At 58.4% G+C, this 19,616-nt stretch overlaps 1 protein-coding gene across 7 annotated transcripts in view; it reads left to right on the forward strand.

The window, feature by feature from the left end:
* Positions 1–865: 865 nt before the first annotated feature.
* Positions 866–19,616, forward strand: part of MCF2L (MCF.2 cell line derived transforming sequence like) — a 130,254-nt gene continuing 111,503 nt past the window's right edge. For 4 of the 7 annotated variants that reach the window (XM_082365814.1, XM_082365820.1, XM_082365833.1 and 1 more), the window contains exons 1-2: positions 867–1,137; positions 6,899–7,071. In XM_082365814.1, the coding sequence (XP_082221940.1) occupies positions 6,903–7,071 (169 nt within the window). In that variant the 5' untranslated portion in view covers positions 867–1,137; positions 6,899–6,902. Of the gene's footprint in view, positions 1,138–4,472; positions 5,610–5,894; positions 6,311–6,898; positions 7,072–19,616 lie in introns of those variants that run through there. The other 3 variants (XM_082365825.1, XM_082365824.1, XM_082365830.1) reach the window with 3 other exon arrangements.

The following is a 19,616-nucleotide window of genomic DNA, read 5'->3' on the forward strand; positions in this document are numbered from 1 at the left end:
GACCCCTCCACCCCCCTTCTGCGGAGGAAGCCATCCAGCTGGGGGAGTTCCCTGCCTTTACCGTCCTGTCCCCTCAGGCCACCCTCCTTCTGCAGCAGCCGCCGCTGCGCCCGTGAAGGAGCTGGTGTCCTGTCTACCCAGGAGCCCTGCCCTCCGCCGCACCCATCCCGCGGGGGGAGCGCCTGCCCGCCCGCCCGGCCCGGCGCCCCAGCCTCCGCCTGGGCTCCGGGACGCCGGTGCAGTGCACGCGGACTTGCAAGGCGACGGTGCGTGGCCGCGGGAACCGCACTTTGAGGGGAAGGTCCTTCAGAGGCCCCGCCCCGCCTCCCCGGGGGCGCCCTAGAGCCTTTGGGGTTCATGTTGGCCACCTTCGTGGCAGAGGCCCGCGCTTGTTTTACTCACATTTCCCACCGTGACCCACTAAATGCAGACGTGTTAAAGCCCCAACTAAAATAAAGTTTATACCCAGGTCAACATTTGGGATGCTTCAGCCCTTCTGTGCACCTCAATTTTCCGAGTTCTCCTCGGGAACTTGTGTGTGCCCTGAACTCTGGAAGACCCAAGGGTGAAAAGGCGGGCGCCTTCCTTTTCCTTGCAAACGCTGCCGCAGGGTCGGGGACCCCCGCGGCCGGCCCTCCGCGGGGCGGCTCATCCACGAACCACTTCCTGCCCTGGGATCCGCACACCCGGAGCCCGGCCCGAGCAGCTCGCGGGCGACGCCCATCTCGACCCACGCGCAGCGGCACCTGCCCCACGCAGGCCGACTGGGGCGCGTGGGGGGAGCGTGCGGACACGCGGGGGGAGGGGCGGGGCGGGGCTCGGAGGCTCCTCCCCTCCCTCCTCCCCTCCCCGCGTCCCCCGGCCCCGCCCACTCGGCTCCGCTCCCTCGGCGCTGTCCCCTCCCCCACCGCTCCCTTTACTCCAGACCCTCCTCCCTCCTCCTTCCCCTGCCCCCCGCCACTCTCCTGCCGCCGCCAGACCAGCCCTCCACCCCACCGCCCTCCTGCCCTCCCTCCCCTCCCTCCCCTCCCCTCCCCTCCCCTCTCCCCTCCCCCAGGCCGAGGGGGAGCGGCGTCAGCGCGGGCACCTGCGGGTGGAGGCCGCGGACGCGGGGAGGACGGGCCCACGGCCGGGCAGGTGTGTGGGGCTGGAGAAGGGGGGAGGGGGCCGGGGGAGGGAGGGAGGGAGGGCGCTCGGTCAGCTCCCGGAGGCTCCGCTCGCCCCCGCCCCCCGCCCCCGCCCCCGCCCAGCGTGCGACCCCTGAGAGCCCTGGGGATGCCGGCCCGCCCGGAGCGCGGGCTCCACGCGCACAGACGCCCCTCCCCACTGCCGGGGCCGGGGTCCCGCACAGCCCGGCGGGTGCCACTCCCAGGCCTTCTCCTGCAGGGTTCCCTCCGCGGAGGAGCCGTCCTCCAGGCTCTGCAGACCCCCAGCAGGTGCCGGGACAGGTGTGATAGGGGCGGCTGGGGCGTGGGTGCCCCCCTGACTCTGCCCTTCCTGGCCGGGCAGCGGGAGTGGCGTGGCCCCAGTCTGGCTGTTTTGCTTTTCAGCCGGGCCGCAGAAGAGTAGGCTCTGCAGTTTAAAAATAATGCCGTTTGCTCTTTCAACTCCAGAGACTATTGCTGCCAGTTTTTAAAAACCGCACTTTGTTGCCTTTCTGTAGCGCTAGACACTTAAATAGGAGCTGGGCGGGAGCTGGAGACTCTCCTAAAAAGGAGACTTTTTTGTGGAGCAGGTGCAGCCTCTTAACTTCACTGAAAGCGTCCCCATCCGGGGCCACGTGGCTCGCCCTGCCCCTATGGACCGCCTGCGAGCCCTGCACGCGGAAGGGGTTAAGGTGACCCTGAGGCACAGGCAGGATGTGTGGGGTGGCCGTGGGAGGCCCCAGGATGTGTGACCGCTGGGAGGGGCAGAGCCAAGCCACAGAAATAGAAGTGCGTCCCCCAGGGGCTGCTGGTGCTGGAGTGTCTGCCGTGGGCCCCAGGCCGGCAGGGGACCCCGCTGGGCAGGTAGGTGAGGGGCGGGGACCCTGGGGAAGGAGCCCTTGCGCTGGAGGGTCTTCTAATATGCAAATCATCGGTGAAATGACCGGCCCAAAGCTGGTTTGGGGACCTGCGTTCTGAGCTCTGCTCCAGCCTCCTGGGACCCACTGCAGCAGGAGAGACCACCACCCCGGGGGACGGAGGGAGTCCTGCCCTGCGGTCCTGGGGGGGCGGCCAGGCGGGCCTCTCTGGGGTGAGTCAATCCGGGAGGGATAGGAAGAGAGAGTTTTCAGCTCTATTTTAGGACCCCCGCCCCCTGGGCCAGGGGCACCCTCCCAGGTCCTGGCCCCACAGTCTGGGCAGGCGCCAGTGCAGCTGTGATGGGAACACCCAGGCCTCTGTGGCCTCAGCCCCGCCCCGTGTGACGCCTCCCCTGGTGGCCAGGACTGTTGTGCGAAAGGCTGTGACGAGCGGGCCGAGGGCCCTACGCACGCACCGGAAGCCTGGTTACAACCCTCCTGGCTACAGCTTCAGGCACACCCTTTCCAGAGTGGTGGAGGCACCGTCTGCGTACAAGAGACCCTCGGAACAGGAGGAGGGCGGCAGTCTAACTTGTCAAGGTGATCGGATTTGCGGAGCTCGGCGACAAGAGGACTTCTGTGCTTGAAATGCAGCTTGAAATCCCGTCTTTCTCCTGAATTTGAGTGTCTTCACTCCCCCCCCCAACCCCGCCGTCATTGCTGGGCTTCTGTTGAACTCAGGTCCTCAGGTCAGCGGTAACTGTAATCAGTGGTCCAAGGTCAGCTTTCCATGAGACCCTCTTTCTGAGTCTGGGGCTCCGTTGTGAAAACTGGACATTTATCTGGGAAGCAGAATCCTGGTGACTAGAAGTGAAATTACAGTCACCTGGAAAGAAGAGCTTTCTGCCGATAGGCATTTAAGTACCTTTTGTAAAACAGCGAAAAACCTGAAGTTGAAAGGAAGGTTACTGGAGTACTTGTGTGATGGAAATAAACTGGCCTGGAATGTTACAGATTCGGATTCGCAGCATCTGGCCACCAGCTTGGTTGATTTGGTGCTATTTTAAGAGGCTCTGGGGGAAGAAGTTAGAAGTGTAACAGTAACGCTGACAGGAAGGTGACGTTCTGTTCTACGTGAAGCTCAGCCTCTTGTTCTCAGGTTCACTCATTCCACCCTCATCTGAGCCCAGGAGGGCCTGGCTGAAGCTCTTACCTGATAGACGAGAGACGCTGGGCTGAGCGCGCGCGCCCTGAACCCGGCCGAGGGCGTACAGGGCTGCGTCTGGAGCCGCCCGAGGGATGCTCGGTCCACTCGTCCCTTGGAGGATGCAGTTGGCTGGGCCCCGCGTCCGGAGAAGGCACCACGGGCTGTGCAGTCGGCGTAGGGTGGGTGGCCGGCTGCACTGCCAGCCACGTGTGGGGTCTTCGTGCTGGCGGAGCCGGCCCGTAGTACCCTCGCCTTGGGGACGGCTGCGTTCTGTGTCCTCTGGGCCTCCCCAAGTAGAAGGCTGGGGACTTCCAGCCCACGATTGGATTGTGGACACTCTGTGTCTACCGAGAAACTCGTGGACATCTGGAGCCGGACCCTTCACTTTGTGGTCAGGGGCCCCTCCTGAAGCGCCTCACCAAGCATCAGGGCAGCCCCGGTCAGCTCCAGGATCCCCAGGAAACCGGGCCCTCCGCAGAACCTCCCAGCACCTCTTTGGCGCCCAAAGGACCAGTCCCTCCGCAGCTCCACGGAGGTGAGCAAGGAGCCGTCCAGGGTCCGTCTGCAGCGCCTGCGCCAGGATGGGTAACCTTTGGGACGTGTCAGGTGAAGTGTGGATGTAAGTCACCGTTGGGGCATTCCGTCCAATCTGTTGAGAAAGTGAAGAACTTTATTCAAATTACTGAGTTGAAACAAAGACAAAAATCTGAACAACTCAAATAGGAAGGTAATGGTGTGGACGCCGAAGAGAGTACAGCTAGAAGGACTTGACATCTTCTCAGACTCCTTCCTCCTCACTTGTCTGGGTCTCATTCCGAGTTCAGGGCTGGAGAAGGAGCACAGCGGGCCTGACTCCCGCGGGGAAGGCCCTGCCCTTGTCCCACAAAATGGGCCTGAGGGGCAGGGAGGGCGGGGCGGGGTGGAGATGGAGACTTCACCTCCCTTGAGGGTTGCCCGTCCCAGGCACCGAGTTGGACAGCCCCTACCTCCCTCCCTGGTGCCCTAGACGCCGCGGCGGGTGTGAGCGCCACGGAGCCCCGCTGCCCCATGGCTGTGGTCCATGAACAAACCGCTCTTCCAGGCTGCGAGCTCCCTGGGTTGGGGCTGCCCTGTGGCCGCGCCCTCAGCGCCCAGGGGGACGAAGCAGGTGTGCAGGGAGTGCTGGCTGAGCCGGTGGCAAGCCGGGGAAGCTCCTGGGGTGGGCGTCGCACGGTGCCTGGCCGTGTCTAGCCGCCGGGTGACCGAGTTCTCGTCTCTGTGCAGGACACCTGGAGCTCGGAGGCCAAGAGCAGACGTGGGCCCCCGTCATCTCTGTCCTAGCTGCTTGTCAGGGCTTTTTCGGTGGGAAACAGGGCATCGAAAGGCACCGACAGGGTTTGGTGCTCTGTGGTTACGCCAGCCTGGAGATTTTTACAGTGAACAGAGGGTAACAACAACCCATGTGGGCCTAATGTCTGGGTTTGTCCTCTGCGCCCTTGGACTGTGGGAAGCGCAGAGCTGGAGGAACCGCCCTGTCTCCTGGCCTGTCTCTGGAGGGACGTTTCAGCACCTCTGCTGAAACGATGCTGGGATGCTCCTGTCCACGCAGCTGGAGAAGTAAAATCCCGGTGGAAGGCAGAAGCCCCGCCCTCCCTGGGCCCCTGGCACCAGCAGCCTCGGGGCCGGAGGCTGACCGCAGGGAGGGGGGCAGCCCTGGACCGTGTCCTGTGGAAGCGGGATGCTCACCCGTCCTCTAGCCGGGTCAGGCGAAGGGCACGTTTCTTCTGTTTCTCAGAACAAACTCGTTAAAAGCAAACCTTGGATCTTGCACTTGTGTCTTGAGCCTGAGCGGCCGCTGATACTTAACAACAGCGCCTTCTTGGGTTGGTGGAAGGGCTGTCCTGGAGTTGGGGGGGCACATCATGGCCACTGGGGACAAATGTGAAGCAAACACACCGGCCTTTTCTATTCCTTCTGGAGGTTTGAGATCACGATCGGCCTGCTCGTGTCGGAAATTCTCTGAGTAGAATTTAGAAGAAAAGAGGACAAAAGAGGGTTTGGGGTTTTGTTTTGTTTTTAGCTAGGGAAATTTCTCTTCCTATTTTTAAATGTCAAAACTAGACCGAAGCCACCAGAAGTCTGTAGCCCCGGGTCTGACTGTGCTCGGTGTCTGTGCCCTCCCAAGCGCCTGCCTGGCCTGGGTTTCTTGGAAAGATGCAGCAGGACCCGAGGACCAGGGCCGAGGGCTGAGGTCCTGCCGGAGGAGACGGTGTGGGATGTGGCTCCCTTGTCTCTTGTCACCAGGAAGGTCCCTCATCATAGGGTCACGCAAACGGGTTCAATAAAACGTTACAGGGATCTGAAGACATGCCTGGAAAAGTGACACAAAGACTCGTGTGGGTAACGGATAAAACAGACAAGGTACTGACCGAAGGCAGTGTTGATAAAGACAAAGGGACGTGCCTTTGAGGCTGTGGGAGCCCAGTGGGGTTGTAGGTTTTGGCGGGAAGAGGAGGGGATGGGAGGAAACGCCACCTGTCCTTGTTAGTGTGGGGTTGGTGGAGCCCCAGAGGGTTTGGGACCTGAACTGTGTGTCCCCCTCCCCGTGGCAGCCCCTTCCCCCCTGGAATGATGGTCGAGGCTCCGAGCCGTGGTTCTCATGTAGGCGGCCCATTGGAACCCCTCCCCGGGGCCGCTGGCAGTGGTGGGCTTGTGAACGGTGCTGGGCGTGGACTGGCATCGCGCGGCCAGGTGGCCAGGGAGGACCTTGGGGGAGGGGCTTCAGGGAAGGGCACGAAGGGGGAGATATGGGAACAGGAGGGTCATCCAGAGTAGCTGGGCGGCCTTTCCCGTGCGTCCAGGTGGCCTCCTCCACGGGCTAGTGAGGGTTTGCCCGTGGGGTGCGGCTGGAAGCAGGACAGGCCGCCTGAGTGGAGAAAGCAGCTGAGCAGCTGCCATGGGATCCCAAGCCGAATTTATCCAAGTTGAATTATTTACATCTTTATTCTTAAGGAAGGGGCCCAGCCAGGTAGTAAGCCAATGAGCCATAAATATGCCAAAAAACCGAGTACAGAAAGGAGTCGTCTGTGATTACCTACTGGCGGAGAGCATCTACCCAGCAGGTGATGTCACCCGGCTTCTGTTTGAAATATAGTCACTAGCTGTCTCTTTCGATCCAAGATTGCCTCCCAAAGACTTGATCTGAGTTTCTTAACCAAATTTTCACTGCAGGAGTAAGACTCGAATGTTTGTCCTGGCACTCGGATGGCATTCTCTACCTGGAGGGTTGGAGGTGTTTCCAGCGCAGGTGGCAGCGGCTCTGAAAGTTTGCCAGTTCAGTGGATTCGACTGTGACATTGAAACCAGGAGAACCAGGGGCTTTTTTATCCTTGAAACAAGAGCCCAAATGTCAAGGGGAAAATCTAGGTTTTTCTTTTTCTTAAGCAGCAGAAGTAAATAATATTTTTGCTTGTGCCACGCGTTATTCCATTTCGGCGTTATAAAAGAAGGCCGCTTCTTTAACTGAACGTTGACACGGTAGAAATTCACTGGAGAAGAATGACTTGAATTCTAAATAACCTGCCTCCATTTCAGAATAAACACTGCTGCAGGCTGTATCTGGTGATTTGGGTTTTGTTCAAAGAAACAGGCCTGATGTCTTTGGCTGCGTGAGCTGCGTTTCCTTTTAAAACCTGTTTTTCGCTCTGCAGACTCATGTTTGACTGTTGGAGGTTCATCCTGTGCAAGGAGACTGGAGGTGATGATGGTCCTCCTGCGCCAGGGCCCAGTGAGGCCAACGAGGAAGAAGGTGACCCTCGGGTCGATGTGTCTGACGTCATCAGGCTCGTTCGAGACCAGCCGGGGGGGACGCCCACGCCCGCAGGTAGGGCCACCGTACACCTCTGGGTCCTCATCGCGCCTCTGGTCCTCCCGGGGGGACCGACGTGTTTTAGATCTGGGGGAACAGCGCGCCTTGGCCTCCCGGGTCGCCTGCCGGCAGGGGGGTGGGCCGGGCTGGGTCCAGGGGCCGCCCCTGCCCTCGTGCGGGTGACACGTCACCTCTGCACGTTTGCCCGTTTGGCCTCCTGGCAGTCGACCCGCTGAGGCTGGCTCACGGCTGTGTCCTGGGCTCCGTCCTGCTGCGGGCGTATGGGGTATGAAGTCTGCATGTGTCAGAACTTAAGTTTTTGAAATCAGTACGTTAGATTTTTATTGTGGTAAAATGTACATAACATAAAACTGGCCATTTCAACTCTTTTTAAGTGTGCAGTTCAGGGGCATGAAGTACATTCACATTTTTGTGCAACCATCACCGCTGTCCATCTCTGAACTCTCTCATCTTCCCAAACTGAAGCTCTGTCCCCTCCCGCAGCGTGGGCCCCACTGTCCACTTTCTGTCCCCGTGAATCTGACTCCTTCAAAGACCTCGTGTCCGTGGAGTCAGACAGCGTCTGTCTTCTTGTGGCTTATTCCAGCCAGCACAGATGGAATAAGGTGTCCCTATTCCAGGACAACACACATGCCCTGGAGGCCCGTCTGTGTTGCATCACACAGTCGGTGTCGGTGCTTCACTCCTCAGAGCTGAGTCCTGTTCCCTCGTGGGGATGGTCCACGCTGTTTATCCATTGTCTGCTGAGACACTTGGGTGGCATCCATCTTTTGGCCGCTGTGAATAGCATTGCTGCGAACAAGGTACACGGCTGTCTGCCCGAGGCCCTGCTTCCCGTTCTTTGGGCGCATCCCCAGAAGTGGGATTGCCGGTCGTGAAAGCATTCGCTGGTTTTGAAACCAGAAGGGAAGCTGGTTTCCTCCTGTCGAGCTGGGTGACGGTGAGGTGAAGGGCTGATCTGTCTGGTCCCACTTTCAGACTCCGCATCAGCAGACTCTGGTCTTGGAGAAGGTCAGGGGGGCTGGGCCGGGCTGCTTGAACACCGGTGAGCTCGAAGTGGCAAGGGGGCCTTCCCCCTCCCTCCTCCCCGTCCTCCCCACAAGGCCTTCGTGTCCACACGCCAGGTCCCTGTGCGCTCCTGCTGCCGCCCGAGCCTCGGAGCCGGCGGGTGATGGGTCTGCACCGTCTGCCCTGGCTGTGCACGCGCCACGTACGGAGGACAGTGGGCCTGCAGCCGCGGTCGGCGTGGCCCCGATCTCACAAGCAGGCTGCGGGGTGCGAGGCTGCATTTGCCTGGAAACGTTTGCTCGTGTTTCCGAATGCCTGCTGTCCTCGTACAGCCTGGGTTTGGGAGCAGGAAGGGGAGCTGAGAACGCGTAGCAGTTTCCGTGTCACAGCAGAGGCGAAGGGGCAGGACCACCACCATCGCCGTGCACGTTTCCTGTTTAGAAAGTTCTGTCTGTCCTGATCGGTTAATAGTGTCTTTAGTGATGCCAAAACGCCACCTACAATATTCGTTGAATTGTGAAGTTGCTGTTGTTTGGGTCAAAAACCTTAGAATATCGGTAATTGCTGGTAGCTGAACCCAACACCTTAGTGCATCTACGGTGTGAGATCCTTCAGGATTCTGGGGAGGGGGCTCCTGAGGAGGGGGTCGGGGGAGACTCAGGGAGGGGCCCTGGGCCATTCACATTTCTGGGGAGCGGGGTTTGCAGAAACAATTCGCTTGGGCTGAAAATGCATTTCAGAAAAGGGGAAAATGACCACAGGAAAGTGATGCTTGGAGAGAAATTGGCTTCTTGTCTGTCCCCAGTGTTTCGGGCCTGGGTGGTGGTTGCAGTTTAAGGAGAACGAGTGACTTTCCACGATCGCGGCCCTCTCGGGGGTCGAGCTGTGCAGAATTGGGCGGCCGTCGCGCTCGCGGTTTCCTGGCTCTTGTCTCCCGAAGCTCCTCCTCTCTCTCGGGACCGCCCGTACTTTCCCGGGAGCCTTGTGGTGTTGCTGAGCCTCCCGACCGAGCCAAGAACACCCGGCCCGGTCCGTCTGTTCCTTGTGGTTGTGTGCGTCTCGAGGGGGACGTTCTCAAAAGACAAACACGCTGTTTGTGGAAACGGAGCTCCTGGTGTTACCGTAAATGATTAACTTCTCATTTTTAACCTTTCCTGATCCCTTGGTCTTTATTTGGACTTTTTATATTAGCCAGGAAGCTAGAAGGAGTTCCTTTTTGTTTTAGGAACTGTGTTTTAGAGAACACAGCACCATTCATGAATTTACAAATATTGGGAGACGAGCTGGTGTGTTGCAGGTTGACGCTGGGAGCGGATCATCTTCTTAGGGCAGCTGCGGGGGGGCCAGGGCCGGGTGAGGCAGCCAGGGGATGGGGGGAGGTCTCAGGGTAGAAGGGCCCCCAGCGGCCCCGAGCTGATCACCGCCCCCGGCCACTTTGCAAAGCTTCGGGGACTCCAGGGTAGTCCTCTGTCCCCCAGCGTCTCCTGCATGCTCTTCTCAGGGAGTTTACTTGGTGTGTCCCATCTTTACTTAGCACGGACAGGCCACGTCACCTAGAACCAGGAGTGACGGCTGAGCTGCTGGAGGAGGTTGTTCACAGGCCTGAGGATGCCTGGGGAGCCCTCAGCCCAGACCCGGAACCCCAGGACCCACCTCTGGCAGCCAGCGCAGCCCGCCCAGTAGCCGCGGCGAGTTTGTTAACGTTTCAGCAGAAACTTAGCGGGTTTTCTGTTTGACTGTGTGCTTTATAACACGTGCCGTATGACCAGGGTGACCAGTGGCCGCACCCTCCTCTGAGTGTGGCCAGCGGGTACAGGCTGCATCTCTCCTAGCCAGGAGGGTGACTGAGGGGCCAGCCTTTGCGCCCTTTGACCAGGTCCCACTGCCCAGAAATTCTTCCTCCCCTGGCCTTGCCTTGTGCTTGCTTAGAATCCTGCCTGCCTATCCAGGACTGGCAAACACCTGACCTGTTCCAGGAAGCGGTGCTCCCGGCGTCCCGCCTATCCTCCTCCCCCGGGGCTGCGCCTGCAACCCCATGACCCCATGACCCCGCAGAGCGAGCGCTGCTCTTGTCTCTGGGCTCTGCATCACAAATCACCATGAAGATTAACCGCGAAGAACGAGAAAAAAAATTGCTGCAAAGATATGGCCTTTCTACACGTGGCTCTCCTACGAGGCAGGATCAGTGGGACAAACGTCTTGACAGAAACTAGAGCTTTAGGGATGACACAGCAGCACGAGAAACACCGTCCTGTGAATAAACGGGAACGAGAAGTGTCGATTTCCCACGGGATCTCCTTTGTCTCTATCGTTATGGACAAAAATTTTACATCCACTGCTGGTAAGAATGCCTGTCCTTACAGCAGACCTGGAAATCAGGTTGATGGTGTGGATAAAAATCTTCAAGCATTTTGTTTTCAATCAGCAATCTCCACTTCTAGAATTTAAACTAAGGAATTAATTAAAACTTGTCATGAAGATTCATAAACAAAGATGTTCACCAGAGTCATTATTTATGATGATGGATATTTTGGGAGAAGCAAAATCACAGGATTGGGGGGGGGGCGAAATCATTTAGTTGTCCGGTGATAGCTGCCCCATGTCTTATGCTCTAGGAAGTGATGCAGCCGATTATAAAACAATGCACTGTGACAGCAATTCTGTGAGCACAAAGTGTGTGTAGTTTTGATGAAAGACCTACGACAGGTGCCTCAGTGTATTTTTATCATGCATTCGCAGTTTTTTGTTTCCTCTGTTTTTCCGCATCAGGAAAGCTTACTGTCTCTGAGATACTCGTTTCCCAAAGCAGGACGTGAGCCTGGACCCTGTCGGCCCCAGGACCCACCTCCCATCCCACGCTGACCCTGTTCCCGGGAGTGTACGCCCACGCGGGTGCTGTTTCCACAGGAACTGTCCCCACGGCGTGGTCCCTTTGGGATGCGCCCAGCTTTTCCCGAGGGCAGGAGGGCACAGAGCAGCTTTGAAGGGAGGTCTGGTGGGAGAATTTTCCTGGGGGAGAAGCTGGGTATGAACAGAGCCCCGGAAAGCGGGGCTAGGCAGCACCCCCCCGCCATGCTCCCACCTCCCAACCCCCTCCATTGGGTCACACCGTGGGCACAGCTTGGGAAGGGGCCAGGCCTCCTCCCCCATGGCGCAGGTCCCCATGGCGCAGGTCCCCCATGGCGCAGGTCCCCCATGGCACAGGCTCCCCATGGCACAGGTCCCCCATGGCGCAGGTCCCCCATGGCGCAGGTCCCCATGGCACAGGCTCCCCATGGCGCAGGTCCCCCATGGCACAGGCCCCCCATGGCACAGGCTCCCCATGGCGCAGGTCCCCCATGGCACAGGCTCCCCATGGCGCAGGTCCCCCATGGCGCAGGTCCCCATGGCGCAGGTCCCCATGGCGCAGGTCCCCCCATGGTGCAGGTCCCCATGGCGCAGGTCCCCATGGCGCAGGTCCCCCATGGCACAGGTCCCCCATGGCGCAGGTCCCCATGGCGCAGGTCCCCCATGGCGCCGGTCCCCATGGCGCAGGTCCCCATGGCGCTGGTCCCCATGGCGCAGGTCCCCCCCACCCCTTTGCGGTCCGTGCTTTTGGAACCAGGCTGCTTTGTGCAGCCCACCGCGAAGGAGGGGACTATGCGAGACCATTGTATTTAAGCGTGTTTAATTAATTTTACTGGCCATCCGTTTCTGCTTCTGTCTCTATTTCTCGTGCTTTATTTCTCCTTTAAGAATCTTTTGAGCTCCTTCCTGATTCATTTATTTTTCATTCAGTCTCGGGGCATTAATGGAATGAATCTATTGATCTTTCCTGCCCCCCAACTCCCCGCCGCTCGGCGGGCACCTCCATTCCCACACCCCTCGTTTCCTGGCACCAACTGGGCAGAACCAGAACCTGGTGTCTCCATCCGTCCGCCTAGTCCCGCTCGTACTTGGGTGAGTGAGGATGGGCGTTGTGTGCCAACCGGGTCTCAACAGAGCTGAACCGAGTGTACCAGCAGGCGGATCGTTTGATTCTCACTTCTCAGCCGTGAGCCTCGGTGAGCCCGAAGCCCTCGGGAGGCTGCTCTGTCTGCACGGACTGTCCAGGCCCGCTCTCTCCCCAGCCCGGTGCCCGTCCCCACCCTCACCCTCTCCTGCGGGCGACCCTGAGCCCACCCCACACGGGACTGAATCCCTCGCAGGAGCGCCTTCCCACCGGTGCCACCCTTCCACCTGCACCACACGCCTGCCTTCCTGGCTGTCGCTGCCTGGACCTGTCCCTCCACCTGAGCCCCACCTTACCACACCTGTGCCCTACCTGTGTCCCACCTGTGTCCCACCTGAACCTCACCTGTGTCCCACCTCTGCCCCACCTGTGTCCCACCTGAGCCCCACCTCTGCCCCACCTGTGCCCCACCTGACCACACCTGTGTCCCACCTGAACCTCACCTGTGCCCCCCTGTGCCCCCTCTGTGTCCCACCTGAACCTCACCTGAGCCCCACCTCTGCCCCACCTGTGCCCCACCTGACCACACCTGTGCCCACCTGTGCCCCACCTGTGCCCCACCTGAGCCCCACCTGAGCCCCGCCTGAGCCCCGCCTGAGCCTTGGTGCCCTCTTCCTCCCTCCAACGTCGCTCCAGCTCCCCCTTGTCCTCCCTGCGTCTCTGGGTCTTCATTCTCTCTGGACCCACATCAGTTCAGAGGTGCTGTAGTGTCTCCCGCCCGAGAGCCTGCCCGCCGTCTGCACCCAGCCCCTCGGTGCCCTCGCAGTCCTGTGGCTGTGGGAACCACCCACATCGGGACGCCCGGTCGCCCTGAGCCCCACCTCTAGCTGCCTCCGCGGCGTCTCCGCCTGCAGGCCTTGCTGACTGCTTGCTCCACCCTCCGGCTTCTCCGTCAGTTCCCTGCCCCGCAGCCCCTGGAACCGCCTCTGGGGTCTCTGGGCTGCCCCTTGTCGTCGTGGACTCAGCGTCTCTGTGCTGTTCACTCGTTTATTCTCTCTCCATGTGCGTAGAGATGATTTGATTGATTCAGATTCATCTAAAATATATGAAATCCTACAACAGGAGTTTTAGTCTTTACTCATTTTCCCAATTGTATATTCTAATGGATGACCACCAGGTAAGGGTTTGCAATTTTTATATTAAAATGCCATTTTCAGGGAATTCCCTGGTGGTCCAGTGGTTAGGATGCTGCACTCTCACTGCCGAGGGCCCGGGTTCCATCCCTGGATAGGGAACTCGATCCCACAAGCCGCGCAGCACGGCCAGAAATAAGTAAAATAAAATAAAATGCCATTTTCATACCAAAAGTGTTTGGAACCATGGTTTTGCTTTGGAAGAAAATGCTTTGAAAACATAGAAAGCATATAAATTACAAGTTCTTAACGGTAATTCTTATCATATGTTTGTTTTCCCTGTGGACTGTATTTGTGGTCTTGTTTTAGCTGCTTTAAAATCTGATCTGGACATTTAGCCAGGCAACTTTTTCAGTTCCTCCCTGAAAACAGAGAGTAATGAAACAGCATTCATTCATTTCATTGGCACCATCTGCAACTCTGAAATGCAATTTTTTATTTATTGAATTAAGTAGACCGTGAAATGTGTTCGAGATGCAATATTCCATTTCTCCATGCTTTGAAGGACCCAACAACTGGTATGATTTCTCTGTATAATTTCTCCTCCTTCAGATATCAAGGCTTGGCTGAATTATGCATCTTTAGTCATTTACTGTCCTTCTCTTCTTAAATAAACAGTCCTACCAAGTAGTTTGATGCCTCTTCAGGAAACGCCGTGTCTCCTAGTGTCTGACATCTCTCGTGAGTTTTGCCACCTCTCTTGACCTTTCCCCTGTGCAGCTGGGACCTTTTCTGTTTTCTGAGGTTAGAAGCGGGAAGGCGATCACGACACCTGGAGAGTTAGGCGTTTAAGGGAAAGGGGGGTGTGGCCAACAAACGCAGGTGGCCTCGCTCACCTGCAGAGGGAAGAGCGTGGATTTGTGCATCGGGAAGAGGGATCTGGGTCTTCAGGGCTCAGTTCTGAGGTCATCTGATGGAGGTACATTTTCTTTCTTGTGTTGGCACAAACACGGAAGAAAACTTGACCCGGCAAGCAGCTGTGCAGCCCGCGCGTGGGTGGTGCCTCCTGCACATGTGTGTGGTCAGTTATGGACACTCAGGGGCACACGTGTCTCTTGGGCGGAGCTGGATCCCTGGGGTGCGGTTAACAGGACCCAGCAGCCTGGCTGCAGATTCCGGACAGGTGTCTGCAGACAGATGTCGGGACAGGCGGGGATCTGATGGATGCCCTGAGTACAGACAGCTGTTAGCCGGGGAGCGGCCTCCCACCTGGGGGCAGGGGGACAGGGCCCTGGCTGGCCTGGGCTTTTGCAGGGGGACAGAATTCAGTGGGTGGAGGGAAAGAAGAGCCCCCCACCCCCGCCCCGGCTGAGGGCCGCAGCGCCTTGGGCTGCTCATCTGCTCTGACAGATGAAGTGGGTGGAAGCGGCGATTACCGCCTGCTGGGTGCTCACCGCGAAGCAGGTGTTGGGAGACAGGACGGGAGGGTCACAGGGGGGCGGGGCAGGACGGGAGGGTCACAGGGGGGCGGGGAGGGGAGAGGTGCCCTCGAAGTGAGGTAGGTAAAGAAAAAGCTGCGCTGAGATCTGAGGACACTTAGACCTGATGACAGTTTCTAGGAAATACTGGGAACAGGGATCTCGCTGAAGGCCGCCGAAGGCAAGTAACTGACAGACTCCAGTCTGTGGGAAGCCTTACGTGACCCACGAAAACGTTGCAGAGAAGGAAGAATTGGAGGAGAACCTGCAGGTCCAAAGAGCCGCCGGGAAGTAACAGCCAATCCAGTGTGTGAGCTGGATCGTGCGGGTCCCAATTCTAACAAACCCAGTGGGCTCAGAACACAGAAACGATATTTAAACTGAGAACTGTTAACCGCATCGTGGCCACGCGGCTGTTGACTGTCTCGTGTTTCGATGATGTGTCTGGTCTCCTTAGATCACACGGGGGCAGGGGCGGTGCAGCCCCCTTCCTGGGATGAGGAAGGCGCAGGGCGGGTCGGGCGCAGACACCCGCAGCCCTTACCCTGTGCCGCTGCTTCTGTACACATCTGAAGTTTCTCCTGTGGGCGGAAAATCCCCTGTAACGTGACTTGCGTGGCAGAGACCCCCGACTCGAGGCCACGACCGTGGGTCATCACGGTCCGGGCTGGTTCTCTGCCGGATCACATCCCTGGGGACCGGCGGAGAGCGGGCTTCTTTCCGTCCAGCCGGGCCCACAGTTACTAGACCTGAATGCAGAGGAACGGTTTTCGCTTTTTCACATAAATCTGGTGCATTTTTCCTCCTTAAAAAAAAGCCATGACAACTCTGCTCCGAGTGCATTTTCAGCCGCAGCAGCAGTCACGTGGGACGGCCCAGTCTGCCCGTTGCTCGCGTGTGTGTGGGACCAGGAGCCGCAGGTCACGCGGGTGTGGCTGTGGCACAGGGATGGGGCCGGTGTTGGAATGAGCCTGGAAGCTTCACGACCCTGCCCCGAGGGGGGGTGCCCGAGAGTCGCCCTCGGGAAGAGGAGGGCTGCTGCCCCGAGTGACACCCCACCCCGGGGGTGTCCCCGACAGCTCCTGGCTCCTGGGCGCCGTCTGAGGTTGGTGCCGGGGACACAGAGTCAGAGACGCTAACTGGCCTTTGCGAGACTGACTCCGGGCCACCAGCGCCTGGAAGGACTCGCCCGGCCCCTGGACTCAGGTGCCAGCGGAGGCCGGGCTGGCCGTGGCCGTGGGCCGTTCGCCTTCGGGTTCGCTGTGCTTCCCCCTGTGGGCTTAACCTTTGCCACGGACGGCGGCCAGGCCCCGCGCGAGCCGAGGAGTGAGCTCCGGAGTCGCGGCGGCCCTCCCCGTCCCCCCGAGGGCACTGACTCCAGGGGGAGTCGGGAGGGGGACACGGGGCAGCAGGAAAAGCCTGCTCCTGGGCGGTTAGCGGAATCGCTGCAGGGAAGAGCGGGAGCTGATCCGAGGCTCGTCCCAGGTTAACTCTCCGGCCCCCGAGGAGCCTAGGAAGCAGGCAGCGTCCATCTTGGCCCCCCGGCCGCACGTACCGCTCAGGGGACGCATCTGCGGGGACGGGCCCCGGTGGCCTGCGCTCACCGCCCGCCTGGGCCGCCGGCACCTGCTCGGCGCCTGCAAGGTGGACGGGGAGGCCCTGCCCCGGCCCCGGCAGCGGGTCTGTGCCCTGTCGGATTCGCCCTGTGGAGCCCCCTTTGCTCAGGGGCCCCGTTTCCCGACGTCCTTTCCGCTGGACGTTGCCGCGCGATTCAGAACCAGCGGAGCCCGTCGGGGTGAGTGAGGTGAGGGGTGCGGGATGCGGCGGCCGCTTTGAAGACGCTGGACAGTTTCTTCCAAAATTCTTACCCCGTGATCCAGCGACCGCTCTCCTGTGTATTTACCCAGACGAGCTGAAAACTTATGTCCACACCAAACCTGCACGTGGATGTTTACGGCAGCTTTACTCAGAGCAGCCAAGACGTGGATACAGCCGGGGTGCCCTTCGGCAGGTGACGGATAAACAAACTGCGGTCCATCCGGCCGATGATTCTGTTCAGGGCGGAGAGGAAATGAGCAGAGAGGATCTTAGGGCGAGTGAAACCATTCTGCACGGTTGTGGTGGTAGATGCAGGACATCACGTATCTGTCAACACCCAGAGACCTTTACAGCACAAAGCGTGAACCTCAGTGCATGCAAATGAAACAAACCACTGAGGGCGTCAGGGGACTCAGGAAGCACACAGACGTGACAGATGTGTGGTCAGTAAAGGGTGGGTGGCGTGCCTACGCGAGTGGCCTGGGGAGGGAGGGGGTCGGTACACAAGGGCCGAGGGACCCCCGGGCTTTGTTAGTGGCTTCCTCCCTGTTGTTATTAACAGTTAACGATTAGGCAGGAATGTTTGCCTGTTTGAAGTGTGGTGTTGAAGGACCTCTTCTCCTGTCTTTATTTTTGAGGATGGTGTGAACAGGACGTGTGTTCTCAGTCCCCGACCAGTGACCCTCTGGGTGCAGGAATGTCATGTGTGGGAGGGGTCCCGGGGGCTGGTGCTGAGACACACGGACCGTCTCACGCCGCTGGGACCCGGTTACCCTGGCATCCCCAGCGCTGGCCCCCCAGAGACTTCTAAACACCACCCCTGTTATGAACAGGCCGACCTTCCCGAGGGCCCTGGGCCGCTCCCCGAATTCTCAGTTCCGAGGTGTTGATGGGCCTTTTGAAAGTGGGACCAGTTTCCTGGCCCTGGACATGTTAGTGTTAGGGTGTGTGTTTCCCAACAAATAAACACTTTGGGAGATATGACAGGATCACATCACAAGGTCTAAGTTCAGCAAGGGGATGCCTCGTGTGCCCCCCAAGTTCATGTGTCAGAGTCCTGACCCCCAGCACCTCAAAATGTGACCTTATTTGGGAAAAGGGTTGTTGCAGATGTAACTAGGTAAGATGAGGCCTTACTAGAATGGGGTGGTCCTGATCCAACGTGACTGGTGTCCTCATAAAAATGGGAAATTTAGACACACCCAGGGAGAAGAGACGCACAAAGGGAGAAGCCACGTGAAGATGAAGGCAGGGATCAGGGTGATGCTTCTAGCAGGCAAGGATGTCAGGGACCAGCAGGAGCTGGGAGAGAGCCCAGGACAGACCCTCCCTCGTGGCCGCAGAAGGAGCCAGTCTGCCGGCACCTTGACCTTGGACTCCTGCCTGGAGACTCTGAGAGAACAGATCCCTGTTGTTTAAGCCGCTCAGTCCGTGGAACTCTGTTACAGTGGCCCCAGGACACTCATAGTTTTCCTGCTGGTCATCTGCTATTTAATGCAGTTACCAAGCTTTTGGTGAAAGCCTCTGATTTAGTGCTGGCTATTTGGAAGAATATGTTTTGGGGGTCGAAGTGAAGGAATCAATAAGACGGTGTGTGATTTATTCGCTGGTGGCAGAAAATTCGTGGACGCTTTGTCAGAAAAGATTTTCCTTAATCTGAAAACAATCTGAAATGTTTTGCTGGAAAACATTTGTGATTCAGCTGCTCTGGGAGATTATTTCTTAGATGTCTTTCTGCAAAGTACGGGCTGTAAATACTAAGTCCTCGTGCAGGACGATGGTTACACCTCGAGGTTACTGTTTCTCTAAAGTGAATTCTTTAAAACTCCAGTTTAAAAATTATCTAACGAAGTCAAATAAAGAGAACACAGAGGAAAAGTACCAGGTGGTGGACTTCTTCTTTGTTTGGGAGGAATGTAAGTGTTTGCCTGACACCCTGTTGGATAATCTTCGGGAGGTGAAGGCAGTGACTGTGCGTTTGTAAACCCAGGAGCCTCGTACCTGCTGCGGGGCCGTGACGGCAGATCCAGGAACGGAAGCTCGGGTGACTTGGAGGAAAGGGGCCTTTGTTTAGTTTGAAACCAGAACAGGCACTTTGAAACTTGACCACATTCCTGACCTCAGCCCATCCTCGTGTCCACTGTTTAGTATGAAATGTCCACGTTTTGTGTGGCTTATCCAACAGCTGGGCCACGTGTTGCACATGCTGACTTGCTCTCCGGAGCACCGCAGAGGCAGGTGTGGGAGGACCGTGGCGGGGGTCTCCCTGGAGGGCGGCCACCGCATTAGGGGCTGGGGAGGCTGCCCCAGGCCCCTCGTGCACAGGACAGGAGGAGGGACAGCACAGAAACGGCACAAAATGTCAGCGGCTGCAGCTTTCAAGGAAGAAAAATCAAGCACGTGGAAGAAAGAAAAATGTCACCTTTGAGTTTCAATTTCCAGACGCATCTGTGAACCTCACTGAACAGCAGATAAAGAATTTGTTTTACGCTCTGAGGAAAGTAAGGCCAAATCACGTCCTTGTCGTTAGAGGGCCGCACCTGGGAGCCAGGCGGGAGGGGCAGGAACAGATCTGCTGGGTCCACAGGGCTTTCGCAGCCTCGGCGGCACTGGGATTCGGGGCTGGCCGTCCTGCCGTGGTCCATCCTGTGCCTTGCGGGGTGTGGGCAGCACCCCGCGTCGTGACGACCAGAGATGCCTCCCGACGCTGGCCAGTACCCGGGTTAGGGGCAAAGTCGCCACCCTCTCTCCCCCCACCCCTGCTCTGACAAGAGATGAAACTCCAACACAACTTTGCCCTCCAGGGCGGATGGCGCTGCTAGGTTGGGGGCTCCGCGTCCAGAGACCCCCGGTCCTGAGCCCGGCCTGGAGGCCGCTGGGCGAGCTGCCGGCCGGGGCTGGGGGGATCGGTTAGAACCACAAGGCCGCTTGCCCACTGCAGAGGCTCTCCTTACCGGTTACCCGCAGGTAACTCCCGGCCCCGCCGGGCCCCTCAAGCAAAGATTTCATTTCTCATTTTTTCACAATAAGTATTTTAAGTCCTTAGAAACATCTCGCCGCTTTTTCATGTAAATCTTGAAGCTATTGTGTTTTTTACAATAAGCCACTTGTAACTGGCTTATTTTGACACCCTTGCAAAGGCTGTCATAGCTCATTTTCCTGTGTGTCTGC

Source organism: Balaenoptera borealis (genome assembly GCF_965194805.1).
Source record: "Balaenoptera borealis genome assembly, chromosome: 18".
Classification (NCBI taxonomy): Eukaryota; Metazoa; Chordata; class Mammalia; order Artiodactyla; family Balaenopteridae; genus Balaenoptera; species Balaenoptera borealis.